Below are 26,715 nucleotides of genomic sequence, written 5' to 3'. Positions count from 1 at the left end.
CCCGAATGATAACCTTGTCATTGGACCGGGGACTGGGAGAGAAAGGTAAGACAGAGAAATGAGCTCCACTGTCTAGCAGGAAAATGATCTTTTGTTTTTCTGCCATCATGGCTATTCCGAGGCTCCTCAACATCGATGCCAAGAAGTGGAGAGTGGACAGGGGGGTGGGACCCATCAATCCATAGGAGGCGGCACCTCACCTTCCATCTGGAGGCGGGGGCACTTAGATCTCCAGTGGTTACCTTTGCAGAGAGGGCAGGGTCCCGGTTGGGGGCAGGGCTGTCTCCCATGCCGTTCCCCCTTTTGAACATCCTCTCAAAGTACCCCTCCTGTCCACCATGGTAACAAGTTCAGGATGCAGGCCCCAGTCAGGTGGGGCCACCTCTGAGAGCAGCAGTGAAGCCATGGTGTCTGTTATCTTTTTCTCTCTTGTTAGTAAGGTCCTGGACATACAGACATAGCTATAAATACAGACATGGCTAGCTGTATTACTTGGTTTAATGACTTTTCTCCTTCAGCCACAGACTTTGAGTTTTTTACGAATATCTGGGGCTGAGTGTTAGAAATTTATCTTTGAGGAGAGCCTCTCTCACCTGTGACTCTGGGTCCATTGTGGTATGCTTTCTGATAGCGTCCTTAAGATGCTGTAGAAAGGTAAGGGGATTTTCTTTAGAGCGTTGCTATAAAGCAAAGTTATTTTACATTGACACCTGATACTCTGGAGAGCAGGTCTCTGAACTGTTCTGGGCCTCAGTTTCCTCACTTGAAGAATGAGGGATCTGGTCTAGGTTAAGCTACTTTCTTCCACTATGAGATAGCTGAAGTGACATTAATGCCACTTATCTTTCTTACCACTTTTTAAAAAAAATTTAGCAATGTTGGGGAATTGAACCCACGGCTTTGCACATGCTGGGCATTCTCCCACTGAGCTACTTCCTCAGCCTCAGATATCTTTTTTGTCTTTGGCTGTACTGGATTTGAATTCAGGGCTTTATGCCTACAAAGTGGCACTCTACTGCTTGAGCCATATCACCAGCCCCTTTTGGTGTGGATCTGTTAAGGGGACTGCCTGTGCCCTTGTAGGTATGCACATTTATTCCCTCATTTCCAGGTGCCATTAATATTGAGGCTTATTGTAAATGGTAATCATTTCCATCCTGAGTGGCCTGGGCCAGAACCCATTGCTTTTCTAATGAGAAAAGAGTCTGGTCTAGTAGAAGCATAATATCCTTTCATGTCAGTTGAAAGGTTTGGATTACAGAGATAAAGGCTTGAATGTATTTGTCTGGGCATCAGTATAGCTGTCCAGATGTTTTTAAATTTCCCTTAGATCTGATAGCTGGAAGGGGACATAGATTTGCCCTCTTCCTACCATTGCCTGTTGAAGGGGGAAGCACCCATTAGGAGGTTCTGAATATTGGGGTGGCTTAGAAGGTAGGGCAGAGGGTGGAGCAGTAGGGGTGGGCCTTGTCATTGATAAGGGGCTTTTCTGGTCCTCCTTTCCATGTTTAGCCTGTGGCTTACAAAGAATGGCCAGCATTTGAGTATCTAAATAGCAATTGTGGAGCCAATCTGAGATGAAAGAAAATTTGTATAGGGGACCTCAGTTCACTTTTTCCCTTTTATAGAAAAGGTCTAACTGGAGTATGGTATTGTAATTTAAGGAACCCTGTGAAGGCCACTTCTCTTGGTCACCCAAGGCATATTGAGGCCAGGCCTCAGTACAAAGCTTCCAACATCTACCAGCCAGATGACTGGAAGATGCAGGTCCCATCTAGAAAGAACAAAACGTTAGGATCCTGTCTTTTAGCTAACAGCAGGCAGCCTCTTTAATAAAAGCTACCTTTTTAACAAAGGAATAAATTGTCTGTAAAGTTAGAGAAGGACATTCAGAGGGCATCCCCGGCCAATAACAGTACCATATGGGACAAGTAGTGTTAATATTTGGAGGGAAAAATTTTTGTTGAGGCCGAAAGTATAGAAAATTTTAAATGAGAAGTTTATTACAGTAATGTCCATTTTGTTATTTTTGGGACTACAACCTTAAGCTAACAATTGGCTTACAAGGGCTGGGTCTGGTGCCCCGAGGTGTGAGGTGGGGCTAGGAGCAGGGCTTGTGCAAGGCACCGACCCCCTCCACACACACCTGGGACAAGTGAGCCTGTCACCCCTCCCCGCTTCCTGTGTACTCTGGGAGTGTTTATTCTAGGGGAAGTGGTGGTGGGCCGCAGCTACCACCATATGTGGCTGGCAGCCTACTATGTGTGTTGGGTTGGCCTGTGGATTCTCTTAGCTATGGCAGGCGTTCCTACTGTGTACAAGTATGCTTATTTGTTTTCCCTCCTCCCCTTGTGAGGGTGGAGTTAGGGTGTTAACGTGGCAGCTATAGTTTTTTTATAAGTGCTTTCTGTAAAGCAGCTGATTTAAAGTTACTTTAGACTGAGATGCCTGGCAAACTAGTTGGAATAACTTAAGTCATAAGGTATCATGCTACAAGTTTTTCATGGGATGCAGGATCCCAGTAAGCCCAGGGAGGGGAAGGCAGACAGAGACAGAGGACATGCGGTGAGACCATGGAGGAAGCAGAAAAGGTGTCCTGACATCTTAAGTAAGGGAGGGGAAGACAGAGACTGGAGGTATGACACATGCCTGAGGGATTAGCCATCACCCGTGTTTCTAGGTCTCTCCCATTGACTGGTACTGGAACACTTTCAGCTCCACTCTCTGGTTGCTGTCTCAGGAAAAAGGGGCATTAGACAGGAGTGGGGGAAAGAGAAGCAGTCATCAGATGCCATAATCAAACAGGACTTCCACAACGTAGCATGAGGCGTAACTAAATAAACCCTCGGCTTGGTCTCAGCCCACAGGGAGGGAGCATGAGCTCTCCCAGAGCTGGAATCGCCTTGAGGCCAGAGTTGGCAAGGAGTGGCTGGCTTGACACCATGATGGGAAAGTCCCCCAGGAAGATAGGAAGAGACAAGCAGCCTGAGCAGCGCAAGAAGTCTGCTTACATGGGGAAGGAGGAGGTTCGGGAGAGGATTTGGTTCGTTTAGAAGCTGGTTTAGAGGCTAATAGAACCTGTGCAGGGGAACAGGAAGTACAGAGGGATGGTTTGGTGTGAAGACAGGAAAAGGACTGGGCGTAGGGTATTTCCTTCCATTTACGAGCGTGCTCACAGAAATTGTATAAATCCTTTAAAATATTGGGATCAAAAGTGCCATTTAGTGGCCATTTGGAGACATTGTCTAATGGGTATTGGGGCTATGCCTGATTACAGAGAAAAATGAGCTTTCGGGGCTTAAGATCAGGCGTGAGGTGTAGGGGCCCAAGATTGGCCAGAAGACATCCCATTGGGGAGTCTGAAGGAATTTTGAATGGTCCAACTCTCATGGTGAGGCCTGACCTGAGGAGAGATATGGTGGGCATCCCTAAAATATCAGGTCCTCAGGAGAGAGAGAGAGAGAGAGAGAGAGAGAGAGAGAGAGAGAGAGAGAGAACCCAGAGGATGTCTTCACCACGGGGGGTCCACAGTCCCTATTGGGGAACCCGGTTCCCAGGGACGGGAGCGAGCTGAGAGCTAGTGCTAGGATTTCAAGGAAATGAGAGAGAGATCATGGCTCTGTGTGCGAGAAATAGTCAGAGAGAGAGAGAGAGAGAGAGAGAGAGGAACTTGAGGGAAGATTGACTGGTTGTGGATGGCAATTGGAGGCGTGCTGGGGTGGAGGAATTTCCCTGTGAGCTAGTGAGGGAGCAGCACTTTCTAGGATTGGGGGTTCCAGCAAAGCAGCTCTGATCCTGGAGGAAGGGAATGGGAGTAGAGAGAGAAAGAGAGAGAGCGGGATGGGGTGGGGGAGACCAGGAGAGCAAGGTCAGTGCACCCTGATCCGAGTCACGGCACCAAATGTTAGGAAAAAACGCCACTCACCAAGAAAGCTCATGAGAAAAGACTCACGTCCATAGAGCAAAGTTTAATGGCAGGCCCAAACTGCCAGGCTGGCCAGGGAAAAGATGGTGCAGCAGTGATTCTGGGCCAGGCGTGGCTTTTATAGAAGGGGGAAGATAAGGAAGTTAGCGCATGTGCAGTAGTCTCTGGTAGGGGTGGGGCTGCCTTAGAGCGTGGGAATTTCTGTTAAGGGCAGGGCTGTCCTTGGAAGTTTCTCAAGTGAGGTCTGAGGATAAAATGGCCACGGATTTATAAATGGCAACATTTCATTTTCAGTTCAGTTTCTCATTTTTTTTCTTTTATGATCAGAGCTTTTTTGTCCTGCCTAAGAAATGTTTGCCTACCACAGGTTACAAAGACATTCTGGTGTGTCTTCTTCTAGAGACTTTATGATAGTTAGGTTTTAGGTTTAAGGGCTAGTGATCCAACTGTGTGTGTAGTAAATAGGCTAAGTTTATGTTTTCTGTATCCTACCTCATAGAACTGTAAGACTCTGACAGCATTAAAAATGAAATTGTTGGGCTGGGAAAGGAATAATAGCAATAATACTATTTGTAGAAATACATTTTTGTCAGTACTTCCACTTGTGTAAACTCATTAATTCCTGTAACAGTCCTATGAGATAGCTACTGTTAAATTTGCATTTTGCCAATGAGGAAAATGTAAGGATAATAAAGGTACGTGAACTAAAGGCCCTGCTTATACACTCCTCATCCACTTGGTCTCTGTGAATATAACCAGAGCCCACCTGCCCTAAGAGGCATTCCTAATGGGGGACACAGTTTTCATTCCATGCAGAACCATACTAATTGTGTCCTTGGAAATGTGAGAAATACACTCACCTGTCCAAACTCAAAGAATGGACTCACAGACACATTGAGTACAGCAAAAGCAACACTTTAATGATGGTCTTGTGAGATCGGGTGTCTGATAAGCAGGCATGCCCAGAGCAATTAGAATGGATATTTTATCCCTAGTGTGCAAGTTCCTACCCTGGCTCCTCATTGGCTGAGTACTGTGGAGTGTACATTCTTCCTGTATGTTGTCAAATTTCCTGTTGGGTTATTTTAAGATATTCCTCTTTTGGGATTGGTCAAATTTTTATCCTTGTGATGGGAAGGTCTCTCTGTGATGTGTGCTTTCTGGCATGTGCATGGTTTTTACCCATCTCCTCATTTTATCATGGTTTATCTCTCTCAGTTTAAGTTCCCTTATCAGTTGGCCTGCCTCCACAACATCCTTGAAAACGGACCACCACTGGCTTTACTTCTAACAGGAAATACACCCAAATCCAAGGGAGATCCCTGCCATATTCACAGTGCCTCTCTGATCCTATAGCGTCTTTCCTGGCCAGCAGTGCTTTGTATTACTCCTGAGAGTCTTTCTGTCATCTAAGGATTTGGTGTGCTTACTGTGTGCCTGGACTACTTTGCTTGTGACTGAGAATTTATAGAACTTACAGTAGAAAATAGTAGCCTCTGCTGTCCTCAGACATCCATGCATTCCTGAAAGTGTCTCTGTGTTTGTCATGTCATCAGAAGCAGTGTCTAAATTTTGAGCAGCACACATTTTTTGAGTACAGAACTGTTCCTTGCATTTCTGGTTATTTAGTACTCTTGACCACCACTTATTTTGGGTTTTTTGTTGTTGTTGTTTTGGTTTTTTGTGCTACTAGGGTTTGAACTCGGGTTCTAATGCTTGCTAGGCAGATTGACCTCCACTTACTAAATGTCAGTAACACCCCTTCCCCCATCATTGTGACAATGGAGAAAGCACACCCACAGAGTTCCCAACTCCCTCAGGAGGAGCAAGGGCATCCCTATTTGGTGGGGATTGGGAGCGTGGGCTGGGGAAATGGGCAGTGGACTCACACCCCATGTACAACTGTCACAGTTCTCTGCCTCACCCCATCCACCACTCTGGTGGCATCCCAACACTCTCAGAAAATCTTGATGCTGAAAGCATGTATTTTTGGAAGATGCAACTGCATGCCAAGGTTTTGCAGATTTCTTCCAAGTTTCCTAAAACCCATATCCATTTGATGGAACAGATAATAAGCCAGAGGGAGAAGAATGGCCCTTCCTTGTGTTGGCTGGAGGTTGGGAGATACGCAGCAGGAAGGGCAGTTAGAGAGAAACATTTTATCCTGCCATACTGCATTGTGATGTAGAAAGTCAGGCAAAGTTCGTGATGGAAATTCTTAATGGATGGGCTGATAAGAGAATGCAGTATTTAAAAAAAAAAAAAGCCATACTGCTTCCTATTAGTTACATTTGTGGTTTTTCTTTGTTTGTTTGTTTTATTTTTGACATGGTGTTTTGGTATGTTGCCCAGGCTGACCTCGAACTCTTAGGCTTGAGCCTCATTTTTGAGTATAACGTATATATGAAACATGTAAATTTCCTGTTTAAACTTGAGTACCTTCTCCAAGATATCTTATTAAGTATAGGCAAGTACTTAAAAAAAAAAATATAGGCCAAAAGCCAAAACTCTTCTGGTCTCAACTATTTGGGTAATGAATCTGATGAAATTTTAGAGAGAATGATTGATTCTCAAAAATTTTTGTGGGGTAGAAAATGTAATACTACTGAAATAGAATGAATTCAAGATCAAGAAAATGAGTTGGAATTTTGGGGTGGAAATGAAAGGTGTTGTACAAAGGACTATTTAGATTTATAAACTCAGACATGAGTTTATTGTACATAGGTTCTGTGTACCTGACCTTATCTGTGTTGTTCACTGTCACACTTGCAGACTGTAGGCTTGTGCCTTTGTGAGATACTGTGGTCTGAGTCACCCCACTGTTATTCAAAGCAAGCAAGTTTCTTGTGGCATTTATTACATTACACAGCTGGGCACCTCCACCCCTGGCCAGTGTTGCACTATAAAAATTCCCACCTCTTTACTAAAAAATTCTGCTTACTTGAGAAACTTCCTTTTGTGATTTGCACACTGAGCTTATGTTACTGATGAGATTAAAGACAGATTTCATTATAAAAGTATATGATGTACCAGTCTGTTCAGTATGTGTGCAGTTGGAAGAACACTTGTTTTTATCCAAAGTCTCTTATGTGATTTTCTCTTGCCCACTGTTCTACCCTCCCTCAGCTTACATACCTGAGAACCTGTGCATGAGCTTCCCAAATAAGGGGACTGAGTTTCAGACTCCACGCATTAAAATGAATGCCTCCTGGGAATGTTTGTTATTAAAACAGGTTTTAGTAAATGAAACCAATCTAGTAGCCACGCACTGGTGACTGATGCCTATAATCCTAGTTAGCAACTTGAGAGTCTTAGGTTGAGATAATCATGGTTTGGGGCCAGTCCAGGCAAACAGTTCTCAAGACCCATGTGAGAAATAACCAGAACAAAGTAGATTGGAGGTGTAGAGCACTACTTTTCAAGTGCAAAGTCCTGAATTCAAACCTCAGTTCCACCAAAAAACAAACAAACAAAAAAACCAATCCAGCTACCCAGTGAGATGAATTCTGATATGTTACATATTGCATCACTCCTTTGAGATCTAATTACTGTGTCTAGATTGCTCCCTGTGGCTAGAAACTTCTATAACCAGCAAGGCAGGAATGGAAGCATAATCACTATGGATGATTTTTCTGACCTTTAGTTCAGTGATCATAAATAATAGTTTCATTCTAGATTCCAGCAAGACCTAATTAGCATGGAAGTCTCAAGATTATTCAGCTAGAGAAGTTCCTGCTTTTTCACCTGTCCCCTCCATTTGTTCATTGGGGATCCACTCCTGCCTTGGACTTCCTCTTCGTTTAAACCTGAATACCTTTCTCCATTGCCTCTCATTCCACTTACAGCTCACTCGGTGCCTTTAACTATTCAGTCTGTTTCTTGTTATCTTCAGTCAACTTCTCTTTCCTCACTAATGAGAAAAGAGATAGTAGTTTCTTCTGGCTCTTCCTTTCCTAACCATGTAATCTGTCTTACTCACACTCAGCATTCCACTTTGTAAACAATGTTAACATTTCATTAATATATTTAGGCATTTATATATATACATATACACACACATGCACAGACACACACATATATACATTGAGGCATTTCCAGAGGGATCACTGAAGATTGGGTGTCATTCATTATTATCAAAACAATTAATAAATAAGCTCTGAGCTTTTGGGCACTGTTCTCCAAGAAGGTTAGCTGGTAGCATGTAATTGAGCAACTTAACTATGGGGTCAAAGCACCCCATCCCTGAGCAAGGAATATGACATAGCAGAGGTGAGATGATAGGAATAAAAAACCTTTCATCCATGGACTTCAGAATACCTTTCATAGATGTATCCTTAACTAGGTATTTGTAAATCTCTTTATCTGAGAAAAGTTGGGAAACTAAAGGAGAGACCTGAAGTTTACCAAACCATGATTTAGCAGAGAAGTCAGATAATTTATCTCATAAGTAGATTTGTAATTCCAACTTGCATCTGGTACTATAATGGGAAAATGTCTGAGAAATTTCCCTTCCTTCTTTTGGATTGTTCATGTTACCACTCTAAGAAATCTTTCTTTTCTCTTCAGGAGCCTCCAAACAGGTGGCTTTGCTTGGGAGGTTGAAGTAGAGAACAACGCATATAGCAAGGCTACAGGGGTGGTTCCCCAGCACAAGTATCATCCCACAGCAGGCAGTTACCAACTCCATTTCGCCCTCCAGCAACTTGAACAACAAAAACTTCAGTCCCGGCAGCTTCTGGACCAGAGTCGAGCCCGGCACCAGGTAATTCAAGCAAAGTGTTTCCATTTGTTAATATCCTCCTTCTGCTACTGAAAAAAAAGTTAAGGTGAATGAATGGACAATGAAAGGTTAGTTTCCCAGCACCAGCCTGGCTGGCTTGGATGGTTCATGGGCGTCTCATCCCAGAGCTGTCAAGCATCTCATCCCAGAACATTGACTTTGCTGGAAGAGGATGCTGAACCAGTATTTGACATGGGTTTTTTATTTGAATATACAAAAATCTCCATTGTTATCTTTATGTTTATACTTCCCAGATATCTAAACAGAGCATTTTAAACATCTTTATTTTTACATGTAGTACTTCTCTGCCTTCATAGACTTTTGCATACATGAGTACATATTAATCCTTAATGATCTATCAGGATTTTCAAGGCATAAATAACTTGAAAGTTTTTCCCATCGGAAACAGTCCCAAGTTAGGTTGCTAGTCTTTTGTAAAGAACAACTATTCATTCAATGAAGGTTTATCCAGTGTCTTTCATATGCTAAGCACTGTTTTAAACAGTAGGGCTGAAACAGTGAGCCTCCATACAAACATCTTTGCTGTTGTGGAACTTACACATAGGGAAATGTTGATTCCTTACTCACTGTCTATGATATCACAGTAACTCTTGAGTATATGCATGAGGACCTATGTTAGTATCAGTATGGGCCCAATTACAGAAAAAGGGTGGCCTCAAAAAAGCCAGGCCATAAAGAGTTAAATTTTTCATTATGAGTCAGGATTATTGTTAGAATCAACTACCCTGTTCTGCAGTATGGTTATTGGGCTGAGTCAATACTGATTCTATGAGCTTTGCTTATATTTGCTTATAGAAGAAATACCTTTTATCAGTTCAATCTCTTGTCATTTGCTTCTTTTTTAAATAAAAAATGTAGTACATATTGTGCATCAGTTTTTGCAGAATTATATTTATTCAAAGATGAAGGCAAAATTTCAAAAATTTTTTAATTCTCTAAGTAAAACAATTGTCATTACTCCCTGATCTTTATTTTTTTAACTACTGAATTAATTCATTCCATCACTGTGACAAATATATGAGAAAATCAACTTAAAGATTTGTTTTGGTTCATGATTTTAGAGATTTCAGTCTGTGGTCAGCTGGCTCCATTGCTTTTAGGACCATGGAAAGAAAAAAACATCATGAAGGAAAAGCATTATGGAGGAAAATTTTTTGCCTTATGGCGGCCAGGGAAGCAAAGAGGAGTGAGGAAAGGGTCAGGGCCAGATACACCCTTCAGAGGCACACTCCAGCAACTTGCTTCCTCTGATTAAGCCCCACATTCTGCAGTTCCACCATTTTTCAATAGTGTATAATCAAAATAGATTTTGAATCCATCAATAGATTAAACCATTCATTAGGTCATAGTCTTCATGATCTAATTGTCCCCACAGGCACACCTAGAAGTATGGATCTCTAGATCCAATCAAGTTGACAATCAAGATTAACCATCAAAACCACTATCCAGAATAAAACATGACCATTTTATTTTTGTAACATGGTTCATCACTTGATTATATTTATCTACAATAATGTACTCAGTAGATAAATGGCTCATAACTGAGAAATTATAAATGCAGGCAGTTGTGAGTAGTTCTTTATACCATTTTTGCTGGAGAAAAATATTCAACTTTTTAGTTGGGAAAGCTAGAACATGACAACTAGTTTTGATCACCACATTGTTCTCTATCATGTAGAAATTTCTTCATTTAGCAAATCTTTGGAGCAGTAGAAGCATGTAAGCCAGTTTGTATTTTCACAATTGCAGATACAAATGCATATCTTTACTTGTTTTAATTTATGTAAATTTCTCAAATCTATTTAAGATTATAAACTTCCTGTCAATCTGAGTACTTGACAGCAGCAGTTTAATCAGATGTTAGGTAGTGGAGGCAGCACTACAGAGCTTCATTTCCCTTGTGCGAGTATAAGCAGTGACTCTAGTGATTCTAGGCTGTTGATCCCTGTTGGATCACATCTCAGTACCTTGAAAGGGTGGACAATTTTTTAAAATATAAAAGATGTTTACAGGGCACTGAATTTTTGAGGAAGGGGAGACAGTTGTGCTGATTTTCACTTTTAGAAGTAGTTTCATTTTTAAGTCCTTCTGGTGCTTTTGATTAGCTTCCAGCAACTCACATTCCTTTGAAAATTCAGAGTACTGCTGTTCTTATGGATTTTTTTTTTTTTTGCAGAGGATTATACTGGTTTAGTTGCACTGAATTATGAAGTATATGGAAAGTATGTTTTTTAGACTTGTCAGAGTATCTGTCTTAGGGAGGAGGCAGAACTCCCAAGAAGGGAGTTATCTTGTGTCTCCTAAGGAGGGAACAGAAAGTCATTCATCATGATTTTATATATGTATATAGCATCATTTTATTTCTTCTCTCTGTTCTCCTAAACCACAACTGATTTAGGCGAAAGTTAGTGAAGGATGAATTCCTAGGACTGTGGGGAGCTCCAAATGGCTTAAAGAGTTTATCACTAACAAAATAGAAAATAAGATAGTAAATATTCTAACATCAAGAATATTTGGTAACTGAGAGTACTTTATTCCAGAGGGTGTGAAGCACCGCTCCAGAGCAGAATGAAGCCCTAGTAGATTCTAAGCCTTTGGTTCTAGCTTAGCTCTACTAGACCTGAGCATTATCTTTACTACCAAGTTACTGACTTAACCATGGTTTGTATTCACACGTGTACTGATTTCTGTCCTGGGGTTAATCCTTTGGGTAGAGATGGGTACTTCTCTAATGAACTCCTTGTGCTTTAGATTCATTATTCTAATTATAGGTAACTAAAAATTTGGTTCACTGCCTGTTTGAAACTAGTAGGTAGACCTAAAATTGGATTTACATAGTATTCATCCATAAGCGATATCTGTTTTGGGGTATAGGATGTTAACAAGCCTTTATATCTATATTATATTATGGTATAGTATAGTAATTACTGTCTTAAACAGTGCCTCCAGGTAGTGCCTCCAGGTAGTGATCTTCTAATAAATGTTGGGGGGAGGAATCATACAGCCTTTCTCTCATTAGCATACAAAGGAAGTTCTCCATTCCTTTCTTTGCCTCCAGTCAAAGCACTTAGAAGTATTAAAGGTATTGGTTTCAATAAAGTAAATTCTTTTTTTTTTTTTTTTTTTTTTTTTTAGTTTTTATTATTAGGTTATAGTCATTGTACGGGGGGATTCACTGTGACAACTGCAAATAGGCTTATATTGTACATTGGTTAGATCACCCCCACTGTCTTCCCCCCACACCCTTCTTTCACTGCCTCACTTAAAGCAATTACAAGAGCTTTCTTTGTTCTGTTTCATATAAGTATATGAACTCCATCCACCATATACCCTCACCCTTAATCTCCTTCATTCATCCTCCCTTTAGTATCCCCCCACACTGTACCTATTTTACAGTCCTGTCTTTCATTATTAATAAGGCAAGTTCTGACTGAGGATGTGTTTGGAAGTAGCATCTCTAACCATTTCTGCAAGTGAGCTTTGATCTCCATCTAGCATTGCATTCATAAGTCTAGAATTGTCATGCATTGAATCCATCCTGAGAAAAACTGTGACATAAGAGTGAGAGCTGTTGGCAGATGTTTCCAGGGACAAAGATCCAAGAAAATGATGTGATCCAGTCTTTTTGTTAGACAGTATGATTTAAAAAAAAAACCAAAAACTGAAACTGTAAGCTTCTATACCCCAGTGGGTTTCAATCTAATGGATATTTTAAAATATCATTTTAAGTCAAAGCACAGATTGGCAGACTTTTTCTATAAATAACCAGACGGTAAATAATTTCGCCTTTGCAGTCCATAGGTCTCTGTTGCAGGTACTTGATTGCCATGGTAGAGTAAGAAAAGCCATACACAAATATGTAAACGAAAGAGTGTGGCTGTCTTCCAATAAAACTTTATTTATAAAAACAGGTGGCAGGATTTGGCCTGCAGGCCTTAGTTTCCAGATCTCCTAGTCTAGAGCAACAAATCCACTTGAAGAGCCAATAAAAAATATCAGTTGCCCTGTTCTCCACCATTTCTAATTCAGCAGGTTTGGGCTCATTGCCATCTTTCACAAATTCCTAGGCAATGCTAATGCCACTCTTCTAGTATGGTCCATACTTTGAGAACCATCCATCCAGAGTGAAGGAGATTAAAGTTTTCTCCTCTTGGTTATTAGTTTTCTATCTTTTGGAAAGGGATCAGGATATGTTAAAAGTTAGTATCACCCTTATAAAATTCCAGGCAATAATTTTTTATAGGAACTTTGTTGCCATGTTTTTCACCCCATGTCCCACAGTGTCCTCATAAATAAGTTATCAAAATGCCTCCTTGCTCATTCTTCTTACCAGGGTACATTCTGCTCAGCAATCACAGCTCCAGGATTCAAGTCTCAGAATGAGCAAGAGATAAGGACCGGCACAGATTCCTCCCTTTCTGTTTTATTAGTAATAGCAGCCGCTACATAAGCTCTTATGTGTTCAAGCACTATTCCAGATGCTCTTGTGGACATTAACTCATGTCAAATAAGTTTCTGGATGCTTGGGGGCAACACCAAAGTCCTGATCATTAGAGGTAGCAGGCAGAGTGCATTTGTTACAGACTGAGATAGCCTGCTGTGTCTCCTCTCCAGCATCCCCACACTCTCCACTTCCCTCTCATACTGGCTTCCTACTCCTGGAGAAGTCAAAAACACTTTCTTTTCTACTGCGTGGGGGGACTTGCCTGAGCCACCGTGACTACTGGTGACATCAGCGTGAGTAGCTGTGCATGCTGGGGTCCGTGAGGAGGGCTGTACCGTCTGTGAGGCCCCACTGACCTGATTGTGATTGCCGACATTGAGCTGATGTTATTCTTGGCATAAGACAGAGCGATTACTCAGTAGTTTCTGTTAAAGTGATCCTTTGTTAAACTTCTGCTCCCTACCCACTCCCCCCTGCCTTTCCTTCCTCCCTCCTCTTCTCTGCCTCATCCAGAACAAAAAAGAGCCCAAAGGCAGAAAAATTAAGGACATTCTGATGGCAAAGACAGAATTGCTGAAGTTTCTTTTTACAACAGGGGGGCAGAAGAGAGATTTTAAACACTAATTCTTCACTGGTTCTGTTTTCTTTCCAAAATCCTTCAATTTTCAGTAGACTTAGTTTGCAACATGAGTAAGTTAACTCAAGGTAGGAGAAAACTGCACCCTGAATTCCTCCCATCCTTCCACCCATCTGCTCTTTATTTTCCCCTTCTTGCCATGTCTGAGTATGAAGTTCCTATTACCAGCATGGCCAGTGTCAGCTCAGTGTTCACTGCAATGGATCTTTCCCTAAGCAAGGGTCATCTTAAGGGCCCTGGGGAGGCAGCTTTTGCTGTTGGTATGTGTATCTATGCAGCCCCACCAAGTCTTGTTATTTTGCTCTAAAAGTTGGAAAAACTGCCCCCCTGCAAAAAGGAATACTGTTTCTCCAAACCTTCAGCTCCTGTGTGTTTGGGTTGGGGGGAGGGGAGAGAGGGAAATTGAGCAGGCACCAGCTTTTTCCAAGCAGCCAGCAATAACAGGAGAGCTGTTCCACATAGCTCAAAGAGCCTAGAGCAGCCAAGCAGTATAGCCTTGCAGGAGGTGCCCTGTACACCTCCTATACACCTTATAAGGGTGTGTTAGAGAGAAAGGCTGGACTGGGGGCATGTGAGGGGAGGAATTTGTGTTTAAGTGCTGAAGCCCAGAGCATAGGCTATTGCTTCTTTGTTTTTATTTGTTTGGTTGATTCTTTTCTGTTTCACTTTTTTCTCCTGACTTTTATCAGGCACCAATACATCAGTTTCTAGCTCTTCCTTATTATTGATTTTCCTAGTTTCCTTTTGCCAGACTAAACTATTTTCTTCTTACCTAGTAAGAATACATTGAAAATATAAGCATGATACATTAAAACTACCACCAGTTGTTTTGGAAATAGGCACTTTGGACAGGTGTCAGAGTCAGATAATCCTTGGTTTAAATCTTGGCCCTGTCTAGCCATGACCTGGGACAGCTTATTTGAACTTCTTTGAACCACATTTTTCTTCTCTCTAATATGGTAATGCCATATTAGATGTTATATTACCAGGTGTCACCAAACCAAGCATTTTATTCGTATTATTGCACAGAATCTTTATGATTGCCCTCTTATTAACTCCCTTTTCCAGACAAAAAAATAAAGCAGAGTATCAGTTATGTAATTTTCTCTGGGTCACATAAGTAATAAATGGAAGAACTGGGATTTGAACCTAGGGCTCTCAACCTCTGGCCTAAGTTCTAGGTTATCACTGTATTCTGCCTCCCTGGTAGCAAGGGAATAAATAGCAGCTGTTGAATACTTATATAATTTGTGGTTGCAATTCCCACATTCAACAATACTTACTGACACATATGAAGCTACATTATGAAACGTTACTTTTAGGTGTCTTATCCAATCTCCTGCTACTCACACATACTGTCTCAAAACAGAAGGTTTAGTAAACATATAAAGGCTTACACGTTATCTCAGTTATTCAAATACTTAAAGAAATGTCTTAATAATGGGTTCTTTGGCTTTAAAATGTTAGAAATGCCTACATTTCACCTTCCCTTGTAAAGTAATTCAGGAGTCTATAAGATACGATCTAGAGGTTTGGAGATGGGGAGCATTGTATGTTATTTCTCCAGTTAGGGCTTTGGTTGCTCAACCCTGTTATTGATAATGATGACACTATTTTAATTTTTTTCTATGTTAGGCATTGATGAGAAAACTATCTGGAAACCCAGTAGGTGTCTACAAATGTGAACATCACAGATGGCACCTTTGCGTAATTCATATTAGGCTTATTTTTTCAGTGCCATATAAATCTAATCTTACTGTATTATTACAACATAGACATTAGTTTGTCATGTTAAGTCATTGCTAATAGTAAAAGAAGTCCCCTGAGTATTAGGTTGTTTTGTAAGCTGTTGCTGGGATAATGTCCCTCTGTAATCTTAGACAGAAATGGGCATAGAGGGACTGCTTCCTGTGTCCACTGATAAGGAACAGGCTCAAAGAGTCTTGGTACTTCCCCTAAAGTCACACAACTGCCTGATTGCAGGGATAATATTCAGAACAGGTTAGAGGGCTTCCAAAGCTCTTTTCCCTCTAACAGAAGAGGCTTCATTTTCTCCTTGTTTTACATACTTATCATCCATCGGGTAAGAATTCCAGTTTTATTGTTGCTGCACACTTTCATACACAGTGTGAAAGACAGGGTTAGTGTCATCAATTAAAATCTAGACTTCAGTTTGCTTCTGGATGCTAAGAGGCAGTGGTTCACATACCAATCACTTGGGAGCAGGCTTGTTTGGCGGATACTGTTAAAATGTGATTTGCCACAGGACCCGGCTTCATTCCCTTCCCTCACTTTGTGACCTGTGGTTTGTTCCTCATTGTATACATAGAAGCAGTAGCTTTGTGTAAAATGATGAAAGACTTTAAATATCTGGGGTGGATACAGCCACAAGAAAATTGCTTAATGAATATATGGCAGCAAGGTCTGTTGAAGATATGCACAGTAGGCCAACTGGGTATGATTCTGGACCAAATAAAACAAATTCTCCATTTGAGGACAGAGACAGTTTAGGTATCAGTCAACTCAGAATTTAAAGTCGTATGAGAACTTAAAGAGTGCCTTTTACTATTTAATTTCACTAATCAGGAGCATATTAAATAAAATGCAGACATATTATTAGATCAAGGAACCTGATATATAAATAATTTCCTACAACACCTACCAAATAACAGAGCTGGGGGTGTGGCTTAAGTGGTAGAGCACTTGCCTAGCATTCATGAGGCTCTGAGTTCAATCTCTAGTACCACCAAATAAATAAATACATGCATACATAAATAAATAAGTGATAGATAATTGAAAACAAGACTATGAATTCTCTTTGGTAACCAGGTGAGCTCTCAATCTGGAGTCATTGCTGATATTTTAAAATTATCCTCTTACAGGATAGACATCACTAATCTGAAAATCCAGAATGCTCAATAGTCTAAAACTTTTTATTGTTTTATTATTCATATGTGCATACAAGGCTTGGGTCATTTCTCCCCCCTGCCCCCACCCCCTCCCTTACCACCCACTACACCCCCTCCCTCTCCCCCTACCCCCTCAATACCCAGCATAAACTATTTTGCCCTTATCTCTAATTTTGTTGAAGAGAGAGTATAGGCAATAATAGGAAGGAACAAGTGTTCCTGGTTGAGATAAGGATAGCTATACAGGGAGTTGATTCACATTAATTTCCTGTACGTGTGTGTTGCCTTCTAGGTTAATTCTTTTTGATCTCACCTTTTCTCTAGTTCCTGGTCCCCTTTTCCTATTGGCCTCAGTTGCTTTTAAGGTATCTGCTTTAGTTTCTCTGCGTTAAGGGCAACAAATGCTAGCTAATTTTTTAGGTGTCTTACCTATCCTTACCCCTCCCTTGTGTGCTCTCGCTTTTATCATGTGCTCAAAGTCCAATCTCCTTGTTGTGTTTGCACTTGATCTAATGTCCACATATGAGGGAGAACATACGATTTTTGGTCTCTTGGGCCAGGCTAACCTCATTCAGAATGATGTTCTCCAATTCCATCCATTTACCAGCAAATGATAACATTTCATTCTTCTTCATGGCTGCATAAAATTCCATTGTGTATAGATACCACATTTTCTTAATCCATTCGTCAGTGGTGGGGCAATGATGGCTATTCTAACAGGGGTGAGGTGGAATCTTAGTGTGGTTTTAATTTGCATTTTCCTTTATTGCTAGAGATGGTGAGCATTTTTTCATGTGTTTTTCGGCCATCTGAATTTCTTCTTTTGAGAAAGTTCTGTTTAGTTCACTTGCCCATTTCTTTACTGGTTCACTAGTTTTGGGAGAATTTAGTTTTTTAAGTTCCCTGTATATTCTGGTTATCAGTCCTTTGTCTGATGTGTAGCTGGCAAATATTTTCTCCCACTCTGTGGGTGTTCTTTTCAGTTTAGAGACCACTTCTTTTGATGAACAGAAGCTTTTTAGTTTTATGAGGTCCCATTTATCTGTGCTATATCTTAGTTGCTGTGCTGCTGGGGTTTCGTTGAGAAAGTTCTTGCCTATAACTACTAACTCCAGAGTATCTTAGGAGAAGGTCCAGGCTCATAAAGTATCAATTAGCTACTTATTTGGACATTTTTTAAATGGTATGCAAATTAATTTGTCACAATTGCTAGAAAAAGAGGTATGAGAAGAGTAAAAATTATGAGTAACAACTGGATAAAGTGATTATTCTCTAGAATAGTAGCTGTAGATTGCTCACGTTTATCCAAAGACAGAAATGTCCTATGAAAATGGTGGTGGTGGTGTATGACTATAACCCCAGCTGCTTGGGAAGTAAAGGCATGAGGATCTCAAGTTGGAGTCCAGTTAATGAGACCCTACCTCAAAAACAAAATACGGGACTGGGGCATGGCTCAAGCAGTAGAATGCTTGCCTAGCAAATGCAAAGCTCTGAGTTCAAACTCCAGTACTGCAAAAAGAAAAGGACAAAAAAAGAAAGAAGCAGCATTAGCATCAAACTATGATCCACCTTTTCATGGGACACAAGCTGTTTCCTCATAATAATCAAAGGAAATTAATCTTTTCAAACATACTGATGGACATGTAAACTGGTAAAAATTTTGAGGGCAATTTGGGAAAATATATATAGAAAAGTTTTAAAACATAAGAATAAGAAGACTTCTTGTTTTTTTTTCTTTTTAAGATTTTGGGGTCTTTTTTTTGTTCCATTCAAAAATCTATTAGCATATTTATATAACTAACAAATATAAATCCACCTCATTGTAACAATTTATAACATCCTCCTACTGGTGTTTGGCCAAGTAAATTTTATTAGACCATGATAGAAAAAGTATAGCCCTTAAAAACAGTGATTTAGATCTACCTGCATAGACACGAAAAAATATTCAAGACTGATATTTGAATGATAAAACAGGCTCAAAATATCAGATGTCATGTGATCCTATCTTTCTTTGTAAGCACACAAATTCATATGTACATGTAGAAAATGTCTCTATTTAAACAAATGTCTAAATGTTAACAGGTTAGCTCTGAGAACAGAGGTAGAAATGAGGTCCGATTGGCCTTGAACTTTTAGTCCTCTTGCCTCTCTAGTACTGGGATTATAGGCATGTAGCTCTGATTTGTCTTTCTCTAAAAGAAATTTAAGCGTTTCAAAAATGAAAAGTTCTCAGGCTGCCAAGATTTTTCTGTGCACATGATCAGTGCTCACATGGTGCTGGGCATTGAGGGAGACGGGAAAGAAATGGAAAGAAGGAAGGGGAGGAGAGGAGAGGGAAGAAAAAAGAAACGGAAAGCAAAGCTACAGCCATAGGAGCCCTGCACTGGTCACCAATATCAGCTTTTACCCAGCTGTGACTGACTGGTTCTGTTGGTAGGTGGAGAGCAGGGCTGTTAGTGAGGAAAGAACACCCGTGTGATGATTCTTACGGTGAGTTAGCTTCCTGAGTTTATGGCCTGAACCAGTAGCCTTGGAGTTGGGTTTCTTTGGTCCTGTCCCTTCCCAGCCTAAGATCAGTTCAAGTATCTCAGTTCTAAGACTACTGATGGTTAGATGAAGAATTTGGGCTTATGAATATATTTAAATATCTGGCTTTAATTACTCTCATTGCTCCTCAAATGTAGTAATTTAGGGACTGTTTGGAGCATATGGGTTTTAGGTGGTTGGTGAGTAATAGTTTCAAAATTGTTCTGTCTAGATAGGCACTTATATTTTCATCCTTTAGAGTAGGTCATTAGATAGGCACTTATATTTTCATCCTTTAGAGTAGGTCATTAGATAGGCACTTATATTTTCATCCTTTAGAGTAGTCATTAGAAGTTGGAAGGCCTACTTTCCTACTCAGGGAAAGGAGAGGAGCTTCTTAAAGCTGTTTTGTTGTTTTTGTTTTTGTTTCTTGGTGGTACTGGGGTTTGAACTCAGGGTTTCATGCTTGCTAAGCAGGCAGTCTATCACTTGAGCCACTCCACCAGCAAGAGGAGCTTCTTAATTGGTTTTAGAAATGGAAGGGTACACCAGCATCCTTTGGCAGCTCGGTGTCCATCTCAGGCATTTGTGTGGTTGGTCTCTTTCTGTCTAAGAAGAATAGCAGTTTCTGGATTTCTGCTCCATGCCTGTCCCATTCATAGCACTGCCCCGTGCTTTGTAGCATTACCAAAGTTGCACTTTGTATTTTTCTTTTTTCTTTTTATTTTTTTTTTCCTTTTCCTCATCCTCTAATCTTGTCCCTCCTGACAAACATTGTGAATGGAAAACAGCCAAGAATTCTATACAGTGTGAGAAAAGGCCTTTTGGAAGCTTGCTTTTGCCAAAAATATAAACAGCTACCCTCACCCTCACCTTGGTTTCTAGGGTTTTACAGCATCATAGGCTGCACAAAAGTCAGAACATGTTCTCTACACTGAACAGCTCTCAGCCTGGTTGTAGTCAGTTGAGTGATTAGTGAGTCACATACTCAAGAAAACAGACTACCTTTGTACTTTAGCTGCCAGAGAGAAACATACTAGAAGTGGCTTTGTAGTCTGTGTGGTAGAACTTTATCCAAGTTAGATCAAAATCGATTGTGGGGAGAATGATGCCTAGAAATGTTTGCTCCTTTACAGTCAGAGTAAAAGGAACACAAAAAGACATTGACCTACTCAAATGGAGATCTGTTGCTTTCTATCCCTTAGTTCTCAAGAAAAGGATTTATAGAGTTATTTTATTACAAAGAGCCATCCAGCTCTGCTCCATCACCAGTAAGCCTAAGTGAAGGCTAAAAGAAGTGTTTTTCTGGTAGGAACTTTTTTTAATCCCAGAATTTAATCTTTGAACAGTATTATCTTTCTAGTAAGAGAGCCCAGATCTTGCTTCCTTGTGACCTTCCAAGTTGCAGTCTGTGTTCTGTCTATCAGAAATTCCTTCTTCCCACCCATGAGCACCCTCTGTTGTGGGAGAAGGAGGGCCTTTCCAGTCTTTTGCCTGGGGCCATGCCAACCCTCAGACTGTGATTTGAGTCTCCTTACTGTACTGTGACTGTTTCCCACACCCAGTAGAGCAGCAAAAGTTGTGTATGTGTTGGCCAAGTCAGTAGAGTTGGTGTTACCCAGCTCACTTGACTGATGGCAGAACAACCATCATCCCTGTGTTGCTAACATTATACATCTACACCTCACATAGAAATTAGGTAGAGAGAAGGTCATATAATTCTTCTGTCCTTTTTGGAATGACTTATCAGGACAAAAAAGTTTACATATTCTATAGTTGAGGGAGTTGCAGGATAAAGGCTAATAGAGAGTGTGGGTAGCACAGGGAGGCTGGTTTCTGCCACTGGTCTAAACACATCCATTTATTTACATGTCTTTTAACATAGCCCTAGTGTTGTCTTGGACAGCTTTGGATAGGTTTGATTGTATTAATCTCATCCCACTTAACCTTAGCTTTGGTGAGACACCTGGGGACTTATCTCCATCACTGACTCTTTAGAATTTCAGATGGTGTACATCTGTAATCACATCATTGTTTATTTGTTGTGTTAAAGTCACCAAACCACAGTCATAATGAGAAGCTTTTAACTGTACTTGAAAAGAGGATGGGCTTCCTGAGACACACTGCATGTCCAGTGTACTGAAGCTTATGTAAGCTTGAATCTGTAATAGACTGAGAACTAGTTCTCACATCAGGCTTCCATTTGGTTGCATATAATATGACCCTTCTCCTAATCAATGGGTTAAATAAGTTAGAGAGTTTTTCCCCCCACCCCATATGATTAGAAATTTAGCATTAGATTCTCCCAGACGTCATGGTGCCATCAGAAACCCATGTTCCCTTCTGTCTCTATCCTTTGCAATCCTTAGTGAATACCTTTCATCTTTTACCTGTCTGCCGCTAACTAGCTAGTCATGTTTTAGTGGAAAGAACAGTAAGGGCAAAAGGTATGAACTAACTGAGTTTGCTCCCTTAAAGAACTTTCCTAAAATCCACACCCAGGAACTTCTGTTTCAGTCTCACTGGCCAGAACTTGTCACATTGTTATCCCTAGGACAAAAGAGAGTAGAATATGTACTTTTTTAAAGTTAAGCACATACTAATATCAAAACAAAGTCAGCATTTAGCAAGAAAAGGAAAGGTGATAGTGTCCACACACAAGTGGGAGTCTGCTAAGCATTCAGTTCTCCTAACTTCATTTTGTTATATAAGGACTAATCTTACTTAGAACAGCAATATCTAAGGTCTTACCAAAAAATTTGCATCTAGGAAGGGGAACTTACTTTGTTTTTTGACCTACAGAGGACTTACTTATATTTTGACTGAGTATGAGTAGGACACTAAGTACTATTCAAGTCCAGAGAATGGTCCTACCTAAAAATTAACATCTTTATAGAAACACTCATTTGCCTATTTTCTTGTATAAGAATATAGTTGTTGCTTTTCAAAAAGAGAGAGAGATGGCCTAGGGATGTAGCTCAGTGATTAAGTGTTCGCCTAGTATGCACAAGGCCCTGAGTTCGATCCCCAGTACCACAAAAAAAAAAAAAAAAGAGAGAGCGTGAGAGCAAGAGAGATGAATAGTTGGTATATTGTGAGTTTTTTTATTCATGGTATAAACGTTAAGCAATTGAGCATTCTACAAGGCACTGTAAGTGAAAGAAAAATTAGTCATATATAAATCCAGTCATTTCCAGTATGTGTTGTCCAGAAGAGAGGAGAAGTACATTCATAAGTGGCTATAATACAAGGTAGAATGTCCTGTGATGAGAGACTTACAAATTTTTGTAAGCATTTAGAAGAGGAAAAGATTATTTTTGCCAGAGAGAATTGAGTAAATATGATCTGGAAACCTAAACATATGCTTTCATTTTAAGAGTTTGCTTTCACAGCTAGTGAGCATCCTTGTAAGACTAGAAAAATATGATGAAAAAAATGCATAACCAACTACTGTTCACCCAGGATTACTGATAGGTAGGCTCGAATGCCATTCCAGCCTTTGGTTACTGGATAGGCTGAGGGAGAGGTTTGGAAAGGACTGGAGCAATTGTTGAATGTCTGTTATGTGCCTGGTGCTTTGATTTATTTCAAGAAACCTTGTTGAATACCTGGACTATATACTAGAGTATGCTCTATATACTAGAGTGTGCGCCTCCCACAATCCAGCAAAGCAGTTGTATCTGCTTATGAGAAAGCTGACGCTCAGAGAGGCCAAGTAACTTGAATAGATCACCCAGGTTGTGAGTGCCAGACCTGCATTTGAGCCGGGGACATTTGACAGAAGAGCCATGTTCTCTTCCACTTACCCTGGGTCTCTTCTCCTTTCATTTGTGACCTACTCCGGTTCCCCAGCCAGTGCCGAGTAGTCCGTTCTTTTTTCAACCTGAGCGAATAGGGAGTCCAACACCCAGCTGGCTGAAAGTTGGGCTTCCTGTGAATAATTTGACTTGTACTCAAAGCCAGATTGTTACCTGCTTAATGTTATTACAACTCTGCTTCCTTTATCTTTCAAATAATTTATTTTTATAATAAATAATTAACAAAGTACAAAATTCAAAAGATACAAATGGCGTGTAGTAAAAAGTTAGGCTTCCTCTTATCTTGAGCCTAACTAAACATTTCTTCTCTATGGAAATTACACGTTTTTGTATATCATACTAGAAATGTTCTGTGCAAGTACTAATATGTGAAGGTTGGTGTTTACATATTACATTTTTTCTTTTCTTTTTTTATATGAATAGGGGCTTAGTATAGTCACTATTCTCTGAATTTGCTCTTCTCATTAATTATTTTCTTTACTTTTATATGTACCAGAAAGATTTTGGAAAAAAAGAGAAAGTTGATGCATTTGGAAATAGGGTTATGATTAAGTTGCCATCATGGTGCCATTTACTCAGTAGATGTTATTTCCAGGAGCTCTTTACTAATAATGATTTTCTTCCTCTACTACTTACCCAGTGAAGTTGTTTATGAATGGCTCAGTATAGTCCTCATTCTGATGTCTTCAGACCACGTTCTGACTTCTGGTCTTCTCCCCATTTTACATGAGGCATCTCCCAAACATAGCTCAGTTCACTTACTAGCATGTAGCGGTGAAAACAGCAGCCTGGGGTACCCACTCCTGCCTCCCTCCTTCCTTCCAGTGGAATCTGCCCCACAGATTTTGAGGCTCTGAGATAGGGAAACACCAGTTGAAAAGAAGGTTCATTTTCAAGCTCATCCCAGAAGCCTGGCGTCTTGCTGAGAGTTTCATTGACCTCCTCAGAAGGCTTGCTGGAGCAGGCAGGGCTCCATGGACCTCTGACCATCGAAAAGGATTCTCATGTGTACACACACGGCAGTACTGCTCACCTGTCTTTCCCCAGGGCCTTGGGTCTTTTTGTTTTTGTTGTGCCTTTGCTTGGGTCAGACATGGAGAAGGATTAATAGTTCTTCATTTTCTCACTCAGGAGGTTTGCTGAGGTGAGGAACATCTCAGTTGGGTTGGACATTTTGAAAATGCTTAGATCCTTAGGCCTGGCTTGATGGGATACACATGTAATCCCATCTACAGCAGAAGTGGAGATTGGAGGGTTGTGGTTTGAAGCCAGCTAAGGCAAAAAAAAAAAAGTTAGAAATACCCCACCTTGACAAAAAAGCCAGGTGGTACATGCCTGTAATCCCAGCTATATGAGAAGCATAGATAAGAGGATTGGAATCCAAATTCAGCTCCAAGCAAAAACGTGAGACTCTACTTGAAAAATAAAGCCCAGAAGCAGCTAGGGATGGCTAAAGTGGTAGAGCACCTGCCTAGCAAGTGTGAGACCTAAGTTCAAACCGTAGTACTGCCAAAAAGAAGAAGAAAAAAGAAAAGAAAGAAAATGCTCAGATCCTCTGCCTCTGAAATCTCTTTGCTCTTTGTTGAGCATTTCAGTCAACCATACACATTTACCCCACACAAGACCCCACCACCCCCTCACATCTGCCTCACCAGATCTTTGGACTCATTTCCTAGACATGGGACAGCCCAAGGCATGAATAGAGAAGGGTTGGTAGACATTTTTCTGAAGCTACCTAATTCATCTTTTAAATCTGAAAAAAAGAAAATTCATAAAGGACAAAATAATATTGGTGAAGTCTGTCTGAAAGGTTAATGTTTCCTAAGAGCATCTCATCTCATTCCATCAAGTAAGCCATGTGGAAATGACATTCCTCCCATTTCTCTTTGTCTTTCTTATATACAGAAGCCAATTTTAGGATAAGCTTTTAATAAAAAGTGATATGTATTTTGTCAATTACATTATTTTTATCTTAATATGACTTCATTGTTGAAGTTTTATAATGCGCACATATTGAAAGAAGTGTTAGTATTGAAGAACTAGTAACAAAGTTTGTGCCATATACTAAAAAAAACTATTTCCGATGAGGTAAGTTGGAATAATTTTTTAAGCATCTACTTGAAAGAAGTATATTTCCATATCCTGCAGATATCTGTGACACTTGTGATGTTTAGGTGGTGTTTTTAGGTCTTTGTTTATTCATAGACCTACCTTCTGTAAAATTACCCTTTTATTGATCTTGTATTCATATACTGACTTGTATCTATGTAGTAATTTTACTTTGAAGTGTTGTGAAATATAAAATTTTATATTAATCTTGAGGCCAACAAAGTGTTACTAATGCTAGAATTCTAAAAAATATCCCTCAAGGCCATGCATTTTCTAGCCCCTGGTTTCTATTCACCCTCATCTCTCCAGTCTGTTTGTTCATTGTGCCATGGCCACTCTGGCTTCCCTTTTCTCCAGCATTCAGAGTGCTGGAGTGGGTTAGTATCCTGTCAGTTTGGTTCTATTTCTAGTACTTGACATCAAGAAGGAGATGTTCATTACTCATTTGTTGAGTTTAATGATGAAGGAAACTATGACTGAGAGAGCAAATGCTTTTCTAACTCATGCATATGGACCAACACATAGTATATAGGTGCCCTGACTCCTAGGCTGATGTACTTTTAATAAGACCATCGCAATTCTGCCTCAAGAGACTCCTCTTCTGTGAATCTAGACCTGCACTGACAACATTAAATAGTTTCTCTTTTCTCTTTGCCTATCTCTAGGATTACAAACAGTTACATACAGCAAATGGATTGTAAAGTGATCTCCATCAGTCATTTTTTTGTCTTTTTCTTGTAGGCAATCTTTGGCAGCCAGACATTACCTAACTCCAATTTGTGGACAATGAATAATGGTGCAGGCTGCAGAATTTCAAGTGCCACCGGTGGTGGCCAGAAGCCATCCACTCTGCCACAAAAAGTGGTGCCTCCTCCCAGTTCTTCCTCCTCCCTGGTCCCCAAACCCCCGTCCAATCACAAACAAGTGCTCAGAAAGGCAACATCCCAGAGGGCTTCCAAGTAAGTTTTCTCTTAATTGTCTGTTCAGTTTCCTCAAAGTTGTATTAATTCTAAACTAACAGTGGGCTTTATGAAGCCTTCAAGACCATTTGTATTGAAAACCAGAATACCTGATGGAGAACAAAGGCTAACTTTGGACTTAGCCCTGGCCACAAACTGGAATCACCTGGAGAGCAATGAAACTGTGCTATCTGGGCTTTACCCTGTGGGTAGGGCAGCCATTGCTCTTTTAGGTTCTGCAGGTGATTGTCATGAGAGCTGCCTATAGAGTCCAAGGTCATTGCTACCTAGCTCTCCTGTGCTCTGGCAGGAGCTATAGTCAGACAGTGTACCAAGTAACAGTCCTGAACTGTGGACTTGGAGAAAGGAAATGAAAAAGTCTTCCTATATTTATCTTTTCTTGGTCACTGTACAGAATCAGACCATTTCAATTTCATATAAAATCCAACACCCTCTCTGTCCCTTATTCATTTGTTCAACTTTAAGCATTTGAATGGGGAAGACATAGATTTCATTTGGGCAATTAGCTTCATTGACATTATTCAACAAACTGTAGAAACAATATTTCTAGTGCCTTTTGTGGCCCA

General features: G+C 40.4%; 1 protein-coding gene across 20 annotated transcripts in view; it reads left to right on the top strand.

The window, feature by feature from the left end:
- Ttll5 (tubulin tyrosine ligase like 5) overlaps positions 1 to 26,715 on the top strand; it is a 264,716-nt gene that overhangs the window by 185,077 nt on the left and 52,924 nt on the right. For 14 of the 20 annotated variants that reach the window (XM_074067497.1, XM_074067496.1, XM_074067492.1 and 11 more), the window contains 2 exons: positions 8,492 to 8,687; positions 25,911 to 26,128. In XM_074067497.1, coding sequence (XP_073923598.1) covers positions 8,492 to 8,687; positions 25,911 to 26,128 — 414 coding nt within the window. Of the gene's footprint in view, positions 1 to 8,491; positions 8,688 to 25,910; positions 26,133 to 26,715 lie in introns of those variants that run through there. The other 6 variants (XM_074067498.1, XM_074067499.1, XM_074067500.1 and 3 more) reach the window with 4 other exon arrangements.

This window comes from Castor canadensis, chromosome 3 (genome assembly GCF_047511655.1).
Source record: "Castor canadensis chromosome 3, mCasCan1.hap1v2, whole genome shotgun sequence".
NCBI lineage: Eukaryota > Metazoa > Chordata > Mammalia > Rodentia > Castoridae > Castor > Castor canadensis.
The sequence above is the reverse complement of the archived record's forward strand: the minus strand, read 5'-3'. Positions and strand labels throughout refer to the sequence as shown.